The sequence below is a fragment of the Orbicella franksi genome, chromosome 6 (genome assembly GCF_964199315.1).
Source record: "Orbicella franksi chromosome 6, jaOrbFran1.1, whole genome shotgun sequence".
Taxonomy (NCBI): domain Eukaryota; kingdom Metazoa; phylum Cnidaria; class Anthozoa; order Scleractinia; family Merulinidae; genus Orbicella; species Orbicella franksi.
In genome coordinates, this window is record NC_138150.1 from 19132039 (window position 1) to 19148575 (window position 16537).

General features: G+C 37.9%; 2 protein-coding genes across 2 annotated transcripts; both read left to right on the top strand.

Annotated features, from left to right (window-relative positions):
- Positions 1-714: 714 nt before the first annotated feature.
- Positions 715-2278, top strand: LOC145491102 (D(2) dopamine receptor A-like). The gene has a single exon (XM_081470239.1). It carries the CDS (start codon positions 859-861, stop codon positions 1822-1824), a length of 966 nt encoding a protein of 321 aa, XP_081326365.1. The 5' UTR covers positions 715-858; the 3' UTR covers positions 1825-2278.
- Positions 2279-10460: 8182 nt separating this feature from the next.
- On the top strand, positions 10461-12654 carry LOC145490076 (adenosine receptor A2b-like). The gene has a single exon (XM_081469184.1). It carries the CDS (start codon positions 10967-10969, stop codon positions 11927-11929), a length of 963 nt encoding a protein of 320 aa, XP_081325310.1. The 5' UTR covers positions 10461-10966; the 3' UTR covers positions 11930-12654.
- Positions 12655-16537: the final 3883 nt, after the last annotated feature.

Genomic DNA, 16537 nt, shown 5'->3' on the forward strand with positions numbered 1-16537 from the left:
ACTAGTGCTGGTTCCGTTTTCAGTCTCACTCGCCGATAGCTCATTTACGACGTCTTTTAAAAATGTCCAAATTCATGACAGACGAGACAGCCTTTTAGCTTTTAAAAATAGGCGGCTTCTGTAGGATAAACTAGGCAGCCTTGTTCGTGATGGTTCATTTTAATCAGTTATAAGAAAGTTTAATACATTCATTTAAACTTAAAAAACACATTGAAAGTCTTAAAGAGCAGGATCCTTCTTTTAATGCTGAGCATCGTACCCTTAGTGAAAAAGGATCTAAAGTAATCCAAACTGAGCCAGCTGGTGTGCTATTCTTATTAAATGAACTTGGTTAATTTGTTGATAACCATTATTGACATCTAAAACGAATTTTTACTTTCTCGGTTTTGTAAGTTATTGATGAGCTGATGGTTTCATCGGAACCCTTTTACTCTATTCTCGTTTAATTTGTTCAATTATGTTTTTTAAAGCACACACAGGAAATACGCGTTGAAAGTGTGACGCCTGGGATATTTATGTCTTCTTTAGCAACCATCACTTAGCGCAAACAATTTATTTCAGGCCGATTCAGTTGTTGTCGTCTTGCGAAAGGAAACTGTCTCCAGGAGCAAGTTGTACTGAAGACTTCGAGCGCTTTAAATCAATGTCACGAAGAAATCATCATTTTGCGCTGTTGAATGCTTTTATTCGACGAACATCATTAATTTGCCGAGGATAATCGCTTCAGTAAGCAAGTAAACGTAGATTTTCTGGTGCGAAGTGATCCAACTGGTACTTGGCACTGAGAAAGGAAACTTTTCACAGCGTGAAATAATTTTTGTCAAAGCTTCGTGCTTTAAAGAAACCTGAGCCACTATTATGAAGAAATCATTTTGTGAATTAGTGCTCGATTACTTCCCAAGAATCTCTCAAGTTGGGAACCTATATGCGACGAATATCGCTAATTGTGTCTTCAACAGTTTTCTGTCCTATACCGCCATCATGTTGAACATTGTAACAATCCACGCCATAGGAAAAACGCCGTCGTTGCCGAGGACTTTAAAAACATTGCTACTGAGTCTTGCTGTTTCTGATGTTGGTGTTGGCTTTCTGGTCCAACCATTTTACTTCTCACTTCTAGTCAAGTGGTTACAAAAAATGATTCCCAACTGCGGCACGTTTAAAACTTTGGCGATCATTGGAAATCTTTTCGCTACAGCTTCGTTCCTTGGCGTTGTAGCTGTAAGTGTAGACAGGTTCTTAGCTATTCATCTCCATCTCAGATATCGGGAACTTGTGACTCACAAGCGTGTTGTTGCTGTGGTGATCTCAATATGGGTGTCAAGTGTATTTGTTTCTTTTTTACTGTTTTGGGTTCCACTCGATATTTACTCACTTATCATGGCATTCATTGCAGTTGTTGGTCTTGTTCTTACAGCGGTGATCTACCTAAGAATCTTTTTCACCGTAAAACAACACAAGAATCAGATTCAGGTCCAGCAAGTGCAACAAGTAGCTCCCGTGGGCGAAATCATAATTTTAACGCGCCTTACAAAATCAGCAGTCGGAATTTTCTATGTATATCTCGTGTTCTTGGTTTGTTATTTGCCTTACTTGATCTGTTTGGTCGCCCCTCAAATGAACGGCCCGAGTATCGTTTTGAAACGATTTTCTCTTTTCTCATATACTCTTCTATATCTTAATTCATCTTTGAACCCTGTGATTTACTGTTGGAAGATGAGACACATTCGACAGGCTGTCTTGAGCATACTGAGGAACATGTCTTGGCACAAAAAAGACGCTTCACGCGAGACCCTTGCATTGGCTGGCCATGCTATGCCATGATTCAGTGCCGTCGTTGTTGTCAAACGCTTTCTGTAGAAATTATAACAACGACTGCGGACAGTTTCAACTTGGGCTGCAAGCGCATTGAAACTGAATAATGCAGCACTTCAAAACACTGAAAAAATAAAGTATATTTGAAAAGGATTTTTCCAGCTTATGAGCTGAGTTTGATGACCTTTGATGGTAGTTGCATGATAACGAAAAGCAAAGGGCATCATCCAGGTTCGTTTCTCTACGAGATACAACGTCCAGGACACAGTTATCATGTCAGTGAGCAAGAACCAAAATGGGCAATGTATTCTTTAACTTGTCTAAATTCAAGCACATAAGCAGACTCTTTTTGGTGTACTGTTCACAATAACTTCAACTTCAACTTTACTTTATTTCGCACTTACAGTTTTGAAATTACAATATTAGCATAAAAAAGAAAAAAGATACATATACAACAATTAAAGGTGACAATGGTCTATAGTTTGTGCATGGAGGCTAATAGTAGGCTAATAGTAGGCTAGTAGTTCAGCCAATCAGACTATAAATAAATAAATGAAAAATAATTATAGTATACTATATAGTGTGTATTGTAAATATAATATCATTGTAATTAGAGTTAGAATTGTAATTAAGTAATGACACGGTATTGTAACTAATGTGTTTTGCTAAGCAATTAGATTTCTCCGGCCTCGTCAACTATCACCTCATAGAATTTGAGAGCGGATAATCTAATTGTTTTGGTAGAATTCTAACTGAAATTTACTTCAAATAACGGTTTCCAATTACTTCTCGACGTATTATTAAACTTTGTGCCTTAGAAAGATCGCTCGTATTGAATTGTCATTTGAAATTGAAGTTGTGTGCGCGCGCCATCAGCTTTTTCAATAATTTGAGGATTTTTCAAGAAACCAAACTCTTACCTGTCACGCTCTATAAATTTGAATGCTTTATGGTTGATGACTAAAAAAAATTCTAAAAGAATTGGATTATTTTCGTTTCCCCTGAAATTTAAGGACATAAAACTAGAGATAATTACCTAAGCACATGGCTAGTTTCACGTGGGATGCCTGAATGTGGCCTACATGACAACATTGCGAAATCACACAATTTCAAGTCAAAATGGCCGCCTTTTGTTGAGCGAGCGATGTCCATGATTTCAACGTCCTGAAGATGTTTTCGGAAGCGGACAACATTCCTAAAGGTATTTGAAGTAAATACGAATGTAATTTTACGGTTAGCAAGAAATTAGACGCGAACATTTTAGGTAAGTGAGCTTGCATGACCTTCGCCATGTGCTACTCAAATCCACGCATGTTGTTCAAGTGCGACTAAATTCCCCTCGGACTGCCGTTTTTCCGTTTGCAATCTCGAATAATTCTTGAATTATGTGTCTTGAATCGTTTTTGGGATCGCAGAGCTCAGGAACTTTGGAAAAAAGCTTTGTTTCGTTGAGTAAACACACTTTTCGAAAGGACGCGTAACTCGATCTGAGTTAATATCCCACTGACTGTCGCCATGGTAACGGGAATGCGAGATTTTTAATTAGATAAAAAAAAACAGTAATCTAAAAAAATTTCGGTTTCGATGGTTTTTCGCTCTGTTTTCAGGATGTGTTTGCTGATAAATTAAGGAAAATTATTTATTTCCACTTCAATTTGACCAGTGGAGTGGAAATACATTTTTAAAATATTTTTTACATTTTTTCCCTTTTTTTTGTGAAGTTTAATTTATTTAAATTGTTTAAAAATTACTACTAGCTGCCATGCAGGAAAGCTTTTTTTCTAGAGAGTATTTTTTATGCTCTTTTAAATGAGATATAGTAGATTATTCTCCTGTAAATATTTGCTGAGATATTAATGATTAACCTTATGACCTTTCCCCACACCCATTTTTGATGTGCCAGAAATGGGTCTTCTTAGGAATTTATTTATCCATTTGCGTCAAAATGTTCCTTCAAAACTTTGTTAAAACGAAAATAAAGTCGCCATTTCGTAGATGACCTCCGGCTACTGCGCTCTAATTAACAATTAGATTATGAGCTCGAGATTTCTATGGCTGAAGGCCGAATCAACTATCGCCTCATAGATATCGAGAGCGAATAATCTAATTGTTTTAGTAGAATTCTAAGTGAAATTAACGCAAACTAGACGCTTGCTGCGTGTACCCAGGCAGTCGTTATACTGAGAAGCACTAGCTATATTGCAATTGAGCTAAATGTTCTGCATTTGAAGTCGTACAAAATTCAATCGAATCGATGTGCTCAAGCTATTCTACCTTTGATTTCATTTCTTGGAATCGATTAATAGCTTATTACTAGTTTGCAGGTCTTTAGGGAGTGAAATGAGCCAAGGTCTTTATATCAGCCTATGAACGTTTCAGTCTATTTTCCTTAGCCTTTGTCGTTGTTGTTGTCGTTGTTTTTGCATTTCCCAAGCAAGCGAGACATTTTGAATTTCAGAGTTATGGCGGTGCGTGACATTAAGCTACGAACGCGTTTGTCGAAAAACATATACTTATCTCATGATTTTTAGCCCATTCAGAAGTTAAAGTATTAGGAAAAGTGCTTATGTAAATGCTTGTTTGCTCAATACAGGTAATCAGTCGCCTAGATTGCCAAAGTAAGTTCCAGATGTTACACTATTTTCCGGCCGCAATGCTGGTTTACCGCGGAGGTACATGGCGGCTCCATACTGGGCTCTCTAACTTTGTGCAAAATATTTCGACGAATATCTGAGGTTTGGGAGAACGCACAGACTTAAAAATTGGAAAAGTGTCATCTTTATTAATCTCCTATAACATCACAATTTCTTGAGTTTATCCACTAAATGGTTTTCGAATAATCTTTTTATTGCATCAGGATTGCGTGACAGTGCAAGCCGAGAATTGTTTGCTGGGGTCAACGTACATTAGTTTCTTTCAGCTTAAATGTACAATAATTCGCTACATGGGTTTCATTCTTGTAAAGACACATAACTCTGTTACAAGAATATAACGAGAGAATATCGTTTAGTTCGAGATTTTAACTTGATTATACTCTACGAAGTTTCTCAGAACGTTTTACCGAGGTGTAATCGAACAGATACATTCGTAAACAAATTCTCTAACCTTTCTGCTCTTGTTACTCAGACGTTCTTGAGTTCGTGCTGGGATTCTACTTGTTTCACGACCACGTCTAAGAATACGATGACGCTTCTAAGATGCCTTTTATCAAGTTGAAGAGTTGATAGCCCCGGTTGATAGCTCCTTTGGTATAACATGATTCTTGATAAATTCACTCAAAATGTTCGCTCGTAAATTGATCTCTTATAAGGCTTGCAGACCGACCCGTTCCGAAAACGCTTAACGTCCTTTAGTGTTGGTCTACCTTGAACGGTATGTTCGTTTGTATGTGATTTCATCGCCCTAGAAATCATGGAATCCGTGCTAACTTTTCCCGTCGACAACTTCTGTAAATTCCATGTGCTGTACGCACAGGTGACGCATGCGCCCTAGAGACCAGACGGCGATTTGTGACTGAACGTGGAAAAGAAAAAAAAAACGGAGCCGAAATTTAAACCCAGGCCTCACTGCCTGGGTAATAACGGTTCCCAATTATTTTTCAACGCTTCATTAAACTTTACACTTTAACAAAATCGCACGCATTGAATTGTCCTTCGTAAATTTGCAGTTGTTTACGCGCGCGCACCCGTTTTTTCAATAATTTCAAGTTTTTAAAGTCAAGAATCCGTTAATGTCCTTCTTTTAGTCTTCTCAGGAATTTATTATCCATTTACATCTAAACTTTCTTCCAAAACTTCAGAAAAACGATATAAACGTCGCATTTCGTGGACGACCGACAGCCACTGCACTCTAATCGGGCTGATAGTATACGAGTAGTTCAGCCAATCAGATTGCAGCATTTTGCATTAGTATACTACCGTAGTAGAATTCTACTAATGTCAATTAGTATCACCCAACTAGTAGACTAATTTACTAATAGTCCTCGAGTAGCGAAATTGACGCAATCGAGCGTGACGCTTTCTTTCGTTTTATTCCCAAATAAATATTTCTTCAACTTGCATTTGCTAACTTTATTATTGCCTTTTCTGTCCGACTATCTCTTATCCATCTTACGGTAATTCTTACGAGCCTTGTGATTGGTAAATAAAACTCGTACCACGTGCTCTTACCAATGTCAAGTAACAGAACAGAGCACTTATTAGTTTCGAGGGAAAAAAACAGGAGAAGTGGGAACTAATTCAGAGAAACTTTGTCTGTCAGAAAGTTGCAGGCGTTTCCGTCACGTACTGAACTTTTACACAGCATTTTAACCTGTGAACTTATTAATGATAATAACCATAATCATAATCATAATCATAATCATATTCATAATCATAGTCATAATAAATGATAATCTTTAAACAGGGTGCGTACATCTACCCAAGTAAATGATCTTCATTTGTTAGTGGGCTTGGTCATACGTGACCAAGAATGCAAATACATATGTCTTGCTAGTCGGTGTGACATAAAAACGAACTTTCATAGAATATATGAATACAAAATAACAACGTGAATATGAAGCACTAGAAAATACAATGGTTAGATCACAATGTGTTTTGTAACACGGAAAATGAATACTAAAGCGTTAAATAGGCCATTTTCATACTCTCGGAGTTGGACTGGAACTAGCTTACAATGGACGCTCGTGCGGGTGAATGTCATTAAAAAGAAATTATTATATGGCTTTGGCTTGTGGTCGATATAACGCGCGCTCTGATTGGCTAAGAACGAGATCTGAGCGGTCATTATGCAGCCGTAATGCCCACGGGCCGATTACGGATTATGCCAATTGGGAAGAGCCCGGCTCTGAAAATTCATGCCCATTGAAACGATGAAAGCCGATTAAAAACAGTAAGAGAAAGTAAATTTAATCCGAGTAGCTAAAAGTTTAGAGATTTTTCCTTAACAAAATTTATATAGAAGTCGTTTTTGACTTACCAGCTGGAACCTTGGCGGGTACTGGTGAAAAACAATCAAAGTTTACCGAGTCTGGTAAAGCTAAAATCGCTAAGTGAAAAACACCATCGGCAGATCTGTCATGCATCCTGAGCAGAACACCACGAAGAAACTTATATGTTATCATCTTAGTCACAACAATTACTGAAATATTGAACTCCGCAATAGTTCTCATCAAATAGATTCCCTCGCTTTAACACAAGCAAGTGTAAATCAGCTTCCAGGATCATCAAACATAAACAATCGGACGGTTTCTGTCGGTAGCAGTGTTTCTGATAACTGCAGGTAGTTTTAGACGTTCACAAGGCTTGAAAAGTTCATCCATAAATCCCAGAATGAAGAAGGCGAAGATATGTTGTCCAAAGCGAATGCGGAGATCGAGTTATTCTGAGCAGTACACTCTGAAGCATTAGTATTTTCTTTCACCGAAAGACCGTTGGTTTGGACTATTTTGAAGCACTTTCTGTCTTCTCTATATGCGTTGACGTTTCGCCACAAAAGTCGGAAAACTCCCCCATCAAGTTGTGGCACCACGATACTAAAATACCTTTTTGAGGCTGTGACAATCATTTTTCCCGTAAAGAAATGTGTGTTTTTCACGGAATACGTAAAATTCACTGACTGTGTAGTTTTGCCCTGGGTTTGAGACGATCAATGGATCGGTAAACGCGCACATCGCCGGATGTAAATTAACGACTTCCGCTCGAATAATTTTTTTCTTTTCTTTAATTCATGAGCCATATAATAAACAACTTAATAACCTCAACCGTTCGGTCGTTACGGGAAAATCTCAAACCTCGGCCTACCGTATTGACCGAGCGATAGCGAGGTCAATACGGCAAGGCCTCAGTTTGAGATTTTCCCGTAACGACCTCACTCTCGGTTATTAAGTAGTTATTAATGTCATTTGCATTTGAAAAGACTCCCCGCATTAGCCTCAGTTGCAAGTTAGTTCCAGTCCAATACCGAGAATACGAAAATGGTCTATTAACATATGTGATCGACTTACATGTTTAATGAGGGTTTTTCCCACCCGATGTGGAAGGCCTGCTTGATTTTCAGTTAAAAAGACGTGGAGGCGGTGTCAAGGATTGAGAAGTCAATCATATTGATTTAACACTTTCATTTTAATTTTCCGTGTTAATTTGTATTTGCAACCGAAGATGGATGTTGGTCATCCGAAGCATGTTTTGGAAATTTAAAACCGTGTGTTTTTATCTCAAAGTCATTCTCCTTATATCTTTTAAAAGACCTGAACATCTTCAAGTATTTTTTTCCAACAAAGAGCACAATTTGCTTTTTCACGACAACTACCGGGTGGAAAGAGCGACTGATCCAATATTTATGGCATCGTTAATGACCATCACGTGTTAATTCCGTTTTTCTTTCAAGTTTTAGTATCAAACTACAGTAACTAGCGCTCTATCACGAATGTCGTTTCCTTATTGGCTTAGCTACTCGCTAAATATCCTTTTATAGATAGTGAGTAGCCTAGCAGTGTGTAGTTAACAAAATGGCGGCCGCATTTTCGCGTTTTCGAAGTGTCGGTGAAAAGGTTTTAGATAATTTACTGGTCGAGGCGTACATTTATCCTAAGACAATTAACTCTCTATTTCTACGTGTGTTCCGAATCGGTCTGCAACCTCGTAACCTATCCTTATCGTACTTAAGGCAGATTTTTACCAACCGCCCTCAAATGTTCACGCGCACGTACAATCTTAGAAACTCTGAGATAAATTATATGCAAAAACCGGGAAGCCTACACTACAGAGGATCTGTCCTGTAGCTTCCTGTGAAACAAGATCATGTTCCCGCGGAAATCAGACGCCTACCTGGTTTAAAAGTGTTTAAAACCTCCATGAATGAGAAAGATTACTTCTAGTACACTATAAATTAAATAACGTTTTATTATAAAGGTTTTTACTGCACACTAGTTAAATAGTTCGTTAGTTAATGCAATTAATATATTCCTGTAAATGTAGTTAATTTATTATTTTGTAATTTTTCGCACGACTTCTAGAAAGTGTATTTTTATGATAAAATTTTGTTTTTAAATAAAGCTTGATGATGATGATAATGATGATGATGATGATGATAAATTTCGAGGACGTAATCTAATTGTCTAAATGCGTCATCTGTGCCCTTCCAGTCTATAAGAGCACTTTCTTGCGTTACTTTGCCCTTGCGATAGGTTAATAACAATATTTAATACAGCTTTTTGTACAAAAATAATCAAAGAGCAAACGTATTAATACTACTAGTGCAACGTTAACTAGCCAATCAGAGCAAAGTGTTACCTATGCCGTCAACAAGTCCAGTCCTTGAACTCTCTCTTCCCCACTCTACCCCTACATAGAGCGGGAAAGGTTAACTTCAGGGACTGTACTAGCCCTTAACCTAATGGAAACCTGAAGAACTCGTTAACACTGCCTACTTCATTTTCGTTTCTTTCATTTTTCCCCGGATACATGTATATTCTTCTGAATGCTGGAATACGATATTCGATGACAAGAGAGGGCATGCATGAAGGGTGATATGGTATCCAGTCTTCCCTCTGAAATTGTAGCCGCGTGCGTTGACTGATTGTTTTCATGGACAATGAAAATGCGATTGGTTCGTGAGTAAAATTCACCTCACCTGATTGACTATTTCTATACCCTCATGGGAATTCTAAAGCCAGAAGTAGTCTAAAAATAACTTAAGAGAGATAACTTTAGGAACATGATAAACGCTTTTACCCTTCATCCTCTCTTACCGACGGACATAAATCTTGTAATTTTCAGACGTCCCAACGAAAAAGAGGAACTGATGAGAAACTTCAGACGCTGAGAAGTTTCAAGGGAAAATTGCGGGTTGACCATCCATTAACGTAAAAAGCTAATGTGATCTTGGTTTGTCAATTATTGACGGGCAGATGGCCTTCTTAAATGTCTTGCACCACCCGAAAAAATCTTAAGCAATTTAAAAGATTAACCGGAACAACCAGAATTCACTTTAAAGATACGTTATTACTGACGCCTGCAATGTTTTCAGTCTTGCTTGCCGACGGCTCATTTCCGATGTCCTAAATGTCCAACTTCATGACAGACGAGACAGCCTTTAAGCATTTAAAAATAGGTGGCTCCTTTACAATAAACCAGGCAGTCTCGCTCGTGATGTTTCATTTTCATCAGTTATAAACGACAAAGCTCAAAACATGCTTTTAAACTTAAAAAAATAACCTTGAAAGTCTTGAAGAGCAAGATCTGAAATTCTTTACTTCTTTTTTATGTTGAGAATCTAAACTTTTAACCGCAACAACCAGAATTCACTTAAAAGATACGTTATTGCTGACGCCTGCACCGTTTTCAGTCTCGCTCGCCGACAGCTCATTTCCGACGTCCTAAATGTTCAACTTCACGACAGACGAGACAGCCTTTAAGCTTTTAAAAATAGGCGGCTCCTTTACAATAAACCAGGCAGTCTCGCTCGTGATGTTTCATTTTCATCAGTTATAAACGACAAAGCTCAAAACATGCTTTTAAACTTAAAAAAAAACCTTGAAAGTCTTGAAGAGCAAGATCTGAAATTCTTTACTTCCTTTTTAAGCTGAGAATCTAAACTTTAGTAAAACAGAAAAAAAGGATCTTAACTAATCCAAACTGGGCCAGCTGACCCGCTATGCTTTTAAATGAACTTAGTTAATTTGTCAAATTATTTGACAGTTATTTGCGAGCTGATGGCTTTATCAGATCCATTTTACCCTTTTCTCGTTTATTTTATTCTATTATGTTTTTCAAGACACACACAGCAAATGCGCGTTGAAAGTGCGTCTCCTGGGATATTTATTCTTTTTTTTATAAACCATCATGTGGTGCGGACGTACTATTAATTTTCAGACATGCCTTAGCGATGGATTCATTTGCCGTCGTCTTGCCGTGAGAAAGGAAGCTGTCTCCAGGAACATGAAGAAATCGCCATTTGCTGTGTTGAATGCTTCTATTAGACGAATATCGTTAATTTGCCGAGGATAATCGCTTTAGTAAGTAATTAAATAGTATATTATCTGAGGCGAAGTGATCCAGTTCGTCCTCGGCACTGAGAAAGGAAACTTTTCGATACTTGGGATAATGTTTATGTCAGAGAATCGTACTTTAAAGAAACTTGAGTCACTATCATGAAGAAATCATTTTGTGAATTAATACTCGTCTACTTCCCAAAAATCTTCGAAGTTGGGAACCTTTATACGACATGCATCGCCAATTGTGTCTTCAACGGTTTTCTGTCCTATACCGCCATCATGTTGAACATCGTAACAATCCACGCCATAAGAAAAACGCCGTCGTTGCCGAGAACTTTAAAAACATTGCTTCTGAGTCTTGCTGTTTTTGATGTTGGTGTTGGTTTATTCGTCCAACCATTTTACTCGTCACTTTTGGTCAAATGGATACAACAGATGGTTCCCAACTGTAACACCTATAAAACATTTTCCGTCATTGGGATTTTGTTCAGTTCAGCTTCGTTCCTTGGCGTTGTAGCTGTAAGTGTAGACAGGTTCTTAGCTATTCATCTTCATCTCAGATACCAGGAACTTGTGACTCACAAGCGTGTTGTTGCTGTGGTGATCTCAATATGGGTGTTGAGTACGTTTGTTTCTTTAACTATGTTGGGGACTCCGTCTAGTACTTCCACCTTAATTATGTGCATACTAGTTGTTGGTCTTCTTCTTACAACAATGGTTTACATCAGGATTTATTTAGCCGCACGACGACACAAGAATCAGATTCAGGTCCTGCAAGTACAACAAGTGACACAGGCTAAAGAAATAGCAAATTTTGCTAGCCTCATGAAATCTGCAGTCGGTGTATTTTATGTAGATGTTGTGTTTCTTATTTGTTATTTACCTTACGTTATCGGTTTGGCCGTTTTTGAGATAGTAGGCTCGAGTATTACTTTAAAGAAACTTCATGTTTCCTTCTTGACAATCGTCTTTCTGAATTCCTCTTTGAATCCTGTAATTTACTGCTGGAAGATGAGACACATTCGACACGCTGTCATGAACATACTGAGGAAGAAGTCTCGACACAGAAGTCGCGCATCAAACGAAACACTTGCATTGGCCGGCCATACTATGCCATGATTTCGTGTCGTCGATGCTCTCAACGCCTTATGTATAAAACAACGACTGCAGATAGTTTGCGCTGCAGGAAGATAAGTGAAATTGCATTTAAACTGGGTAATGTAATACTTTAAAATACTCAATAAATTATGCGATAAAGAGTTTGTATGGTTTATGAACTGAGTTTAATGCTAGTTGAAAACTGAAAAAGAGAGGAGGCCTGCAGGTTCGTCTCTCTGGACACCGGCTGTAAGGGCTGCATCCTATGCTGCACATAATGCCCTTCAAGTCATTTATTTTTTTTATTGTATTAATATTAGTATTAGTATAGTTTTTTTAGCGGTGTCCCCTAATTAGTATGGTGTTTTTATTCCCAGGCTATAAGGTTTTTTTGACACTTTAATAAAGTTCTCACTCACTCACTCACTCAACGCTTAGGACAAAATTTTAATATCAGCAAGCAGAAACCAAAAATTAAATGAACAGTGTATTTGATAACTTGCCTGAAAGCATTGAAGTTGTTCTGTAGATATTTCCTCTTTCTCCCTGTCCTGTCTCGCCTCTATAGCTTTAGGCTGTCAATTCAATCTTGTCCAACTTATGGCAATTCTTACAAGGCTTGTGACTGGTTAATAAAACTCGTACCATGTGCTGTAACTAATGAATGAGAACTTTCCCACCTGACGTTACATGGATTCGTTTAGAACGTTTTTCCTGACGAAATGGTTTAAAGCTGTAAACATTTTTAAAACAGAATACTTTTAAGTTTCGGGAACAAACAAAAAAATGGCATCTACTTTAAAGAAACGTTGTCTGTCAGAAGGTTGCAGGTTTCAGGTTTACCATCAATTAACATTAAAAAACACGTTTTCTGTTATCTATAAGGTTCTAGATATTTCATTTGGCATGTCTCGTACTGACCTTTTTCCCAACATTTTAATTTTTAAATTACTTCAATCAGTTGTATGCGGCGCGGACTTGTGGTTAGGGCGCTGGATTTGTAAACCGGAAAGCCCGTTTTTCCAATCCTTTTTGCTACCAAGGGATGGATTTTTGTTTGGTGGTCCCAAATTTAACTTCTCCACACTTTGTAAATAACCTTCTGGTCAGCATCCCACCAGCTGGGATTTTTAAAAAGTTTTTTTTTTCCCGCGTCTTACTCCAATCTCTCTTAATTTTATACGATTCATTCCAATTTTTCTAAGAGATCTTTTTACTGAACGCCTGGAATTGACTTCAACAGTGTATCACTGCTGGCGCGCGCTTTTGGTTTGTTTCAGTCTCGCTCGCAACAAGGCGGTAATAGTATGCTCTCATCGACAACTGATTCGTGACGTCTAAATACTCCTCTAAATTCATGACAGACGAAACAGAGTTTTAAAGCTTTTAAGAACACGCGGGTTCTTTACAATAAACGTCACGCCCGTGACGTTTACTTCATGGTTCTATTTTAAGAAGTTATCAGAAACTTTAAGCACCTCCTTCAAAATTTTATGTTTTATTTTAACATAAACTTTAAAAGCCTGGAAGAGCAAGTTCTGTGATACCTTGCTCCCTTTTGTGCTTAGCATCCTAAGTTAGGTAAAAAAAGGATCTCAATTAATCCAAACTGAGCCAGCTGATTCACTTTTCTCGTTAAATGAACTTGGTTAATTTGTTAATTACCATCACTATAAAACATAAAAAGAATTGTAATTTTCTAATCTTTGTTTTGTCACTTATTGGCGAGCTGATGCTTTTAACTCCAGTCCATTCTCGTTTAATTTAATCGGTTAACGGTCTAAACGTCTTCGTCTTATTCAACAAAAAACACGATTTTTCACAGCAGATAGCGACTTAGACTTATCCAGTAACCATCACCTGATGCAAACGAATTATTTCAGGCAAGCAATGGATTTATAAGTGTTGTCGTCTCGAGAAAGGAAATTTTATTCCGAAACTTGCTTGTAAGACGAAGTGTGCCGTAAATCGATATCATGACGAAATCACCCTGTGAAGTATTTGCTCTGTACATTTCCTCAATCTCCGAGGTTGAAAACTTCGGTTGGATGACCATCGCTAATTGTGTCTTCAACAGTTTTCTTTTCTATACCACCATCATGTTGAACATTGTATCAATCGACGCGATAAGAAAAACTTCGTCGCTGCCAAAGACTTTAAAAACATTGCTCCTGAGTCTTGTTGTTTCAGTCGAATTTACCCCTCTGATCGTTGCTGTATTTAAGAGAATTTCTGTGGAATGCGCTCAACGAATGCCCTTGCTTTCTGCTGTTCAATTTACGGTAAGAAAGTCTGATTTCAAGTGATTCGCAACGACTAACAGAGATCGTTTTTGTAGTACAACTTCAAACATTGCACGAAATTTCACACAAGAAAAACAATTTTGGAGAACTTAATTAGTGAACTAAATGGAAGTAGCATAAATTAGATCGAAATAAATCTGTTCTTTAACGGCATCTTTATTTGTCTAGTATCTGAGTTAAGGCCGGTTCAAACGTCGAACTTTTCATGAGCGGAACCTAATAGCCCCAATTATGTACATGACGAGCTCGACGTTTGAATCAATTAAGTTCGACAGATGTTGCTTGGGTCGACCCGAGAATTAAGTTCCACATGGCCAGATGGTCAGTTTGACTACGGAGCGACTCTGATTCAAACGTCGAACTTTTCATGTACCGAACCTAATACATACATTACAAATACATTGAATAAATTAATTTTTACCCAGAGTTAAGCACGTTTCCTATTTTTGTCATGCGCACACAGTTTGTTTTGATCTTTTGAAACAAAATGGCGGGAAGAGAAGGAAGATATGTGTTCTCTTGCTTCGAGGGCACGAAATATACTTGTTTGATGCGCATAAACCACTTCTGTATGCAATGAGAGTGTAGGAGGTTGGAAAGCAGGCAGTTCGGTGGCGTACTGCGAGTCATGTTTTTGAGAGAAAACGACAGAATAAATGAAACAGGAACGAACCTGACGAGGAACTGTAATGTTCCTTTGGGAATAAGCAATAATATCAGGCAAACCAAATTCAAAAATCGTCTTTTTACATTTCCTTAAAGCTAGAGATATAAATAGTCGAAATAACACCGATTAGTATCACCCAACTAGTGGACTAATACAAATCCTGCATTTTAATTGGCTACGCTACTAGAGGGTTATTAGTAATAGTCCTCTAGTAGCGAAATTGGCGCAATCGAGCGTGACGCTTTCTTTCGTTTTATTCTCAAATAAATATTTCTTCAACTTGCATTTGCTAACTTTATTATTGCCTTTTCTGTCTGGCTAGTTGGGTCATACTCAAAACAATTAGACCCTTCGCCCTCAAGGGCCACCACGGGTCAAAATAGCCCATTCGGCTTCGCCTCATGGGCTATTGACGCGTAGCTCTTGCGGGCTCTGGGTCTAATTGTTAATTATTATATCTCTCAGTTAGTGCGCGCGCTGTGATTGATCAATTTAGCGGGCCGTATTCTACTGTACGGCATTTAAAGCTGGTTTTGTTGCTAAAATGTTTCGGGATTTATCGCCAAGTGCTCTTAATTTTTTTAACAAGTAAACAAGTTTAAACTTTCTTTTACTTCTGAAATTGTATTCAAACACAACGATTTTAAATTGACTCGTTTTGCTTTCGAGGTGCGTCAGAAATTTGAAGCAGTTTGGCGTGAATAGAAATCTTTCCCGAACCCGTCAGTCACACAGTAGATATATAGTAAATATCTTACTAACCTGGTTTTCTCGGGCCGTACTGTAAGTTACGGATCCTCGTTTTTCCACTTTGATTTATGGCCCGCGCGCTTCGCGCTTGGATCATAAATCGATGGGTAAAATACTCGGTCCGTAACTTACAGTACGGCCCTCGAACTCGGTTAGTAAGAGGGATAGACAATTTCCCAAGGGAACTCGAGAAAGTAAATTTGAAAGTTCAGGGAAATTGTGCAATATACACAGGCAAAGTTTGATCATTAGTCTCATTTCACCAGTATTGTCAAGTGTTTCATATGAAGTTCAAAATATGCTTTCGACAATTGGTGTTGTTGGAAATAATTTCTTTTGAAAAGATATTTAAAACAGTGGCACAGAAGTTTGCAATACAATGTAAATAATCGCGTACGCAAATTTTTTGTCCACTTTCCGGTGGGTTACGTCTTAATGTTTCTTGTATAAACATGTCTTTTTTGTGTAGTTAAAGATTACTCCAGCTCAAAACTGAAGGACAAACAATATAAACAGAAAACCTCACCAAAATTTTACTGAAATCTGATCAAATTTCTCGCTTATCCTGGATTAGCTTAGTCAGGCTTCGAACAAACCTGCCCAGTTTGTCATTGACAGCTGTTGTCTCGTTGCCAATGAAATTGTTTGAACAATTCTTGTGCTTTACGAGAATACAGATGCACGTTTTACGAGAATACAGATGCACGTTTACACTACTTTTGCTTGCTTGGAAAATAAAGTGTGGTTTGAAAATATTAGCTAAACTCGCGATCGGAGAGAAATGAATAAAGTCTTTATCGTAACACAAATGAAGAAGTCACGGCTGTGGTTTGGTCTGTATACTCGACTGCGTGTCGTGTTTTCCCCTACACTTCTTTCGTGTTCTACCGCTTCCTATGTGCTTTAGAA

Coding starts and splice junctions, on each gene's coding strand:
- LOC145491102 (XM_081470239.1), top strand. CDS start 859: ATGAAGAAATCATTTTGTGAATTAGTGCTCGATTACTTCCCAAGAATC.
- LOC145490076 (XM_081469184.1), top strand. CDS start 10,967: ATGAAGAAATCATTTTGTGAATTAATACTCGTCTACTTCCCAAAAATC.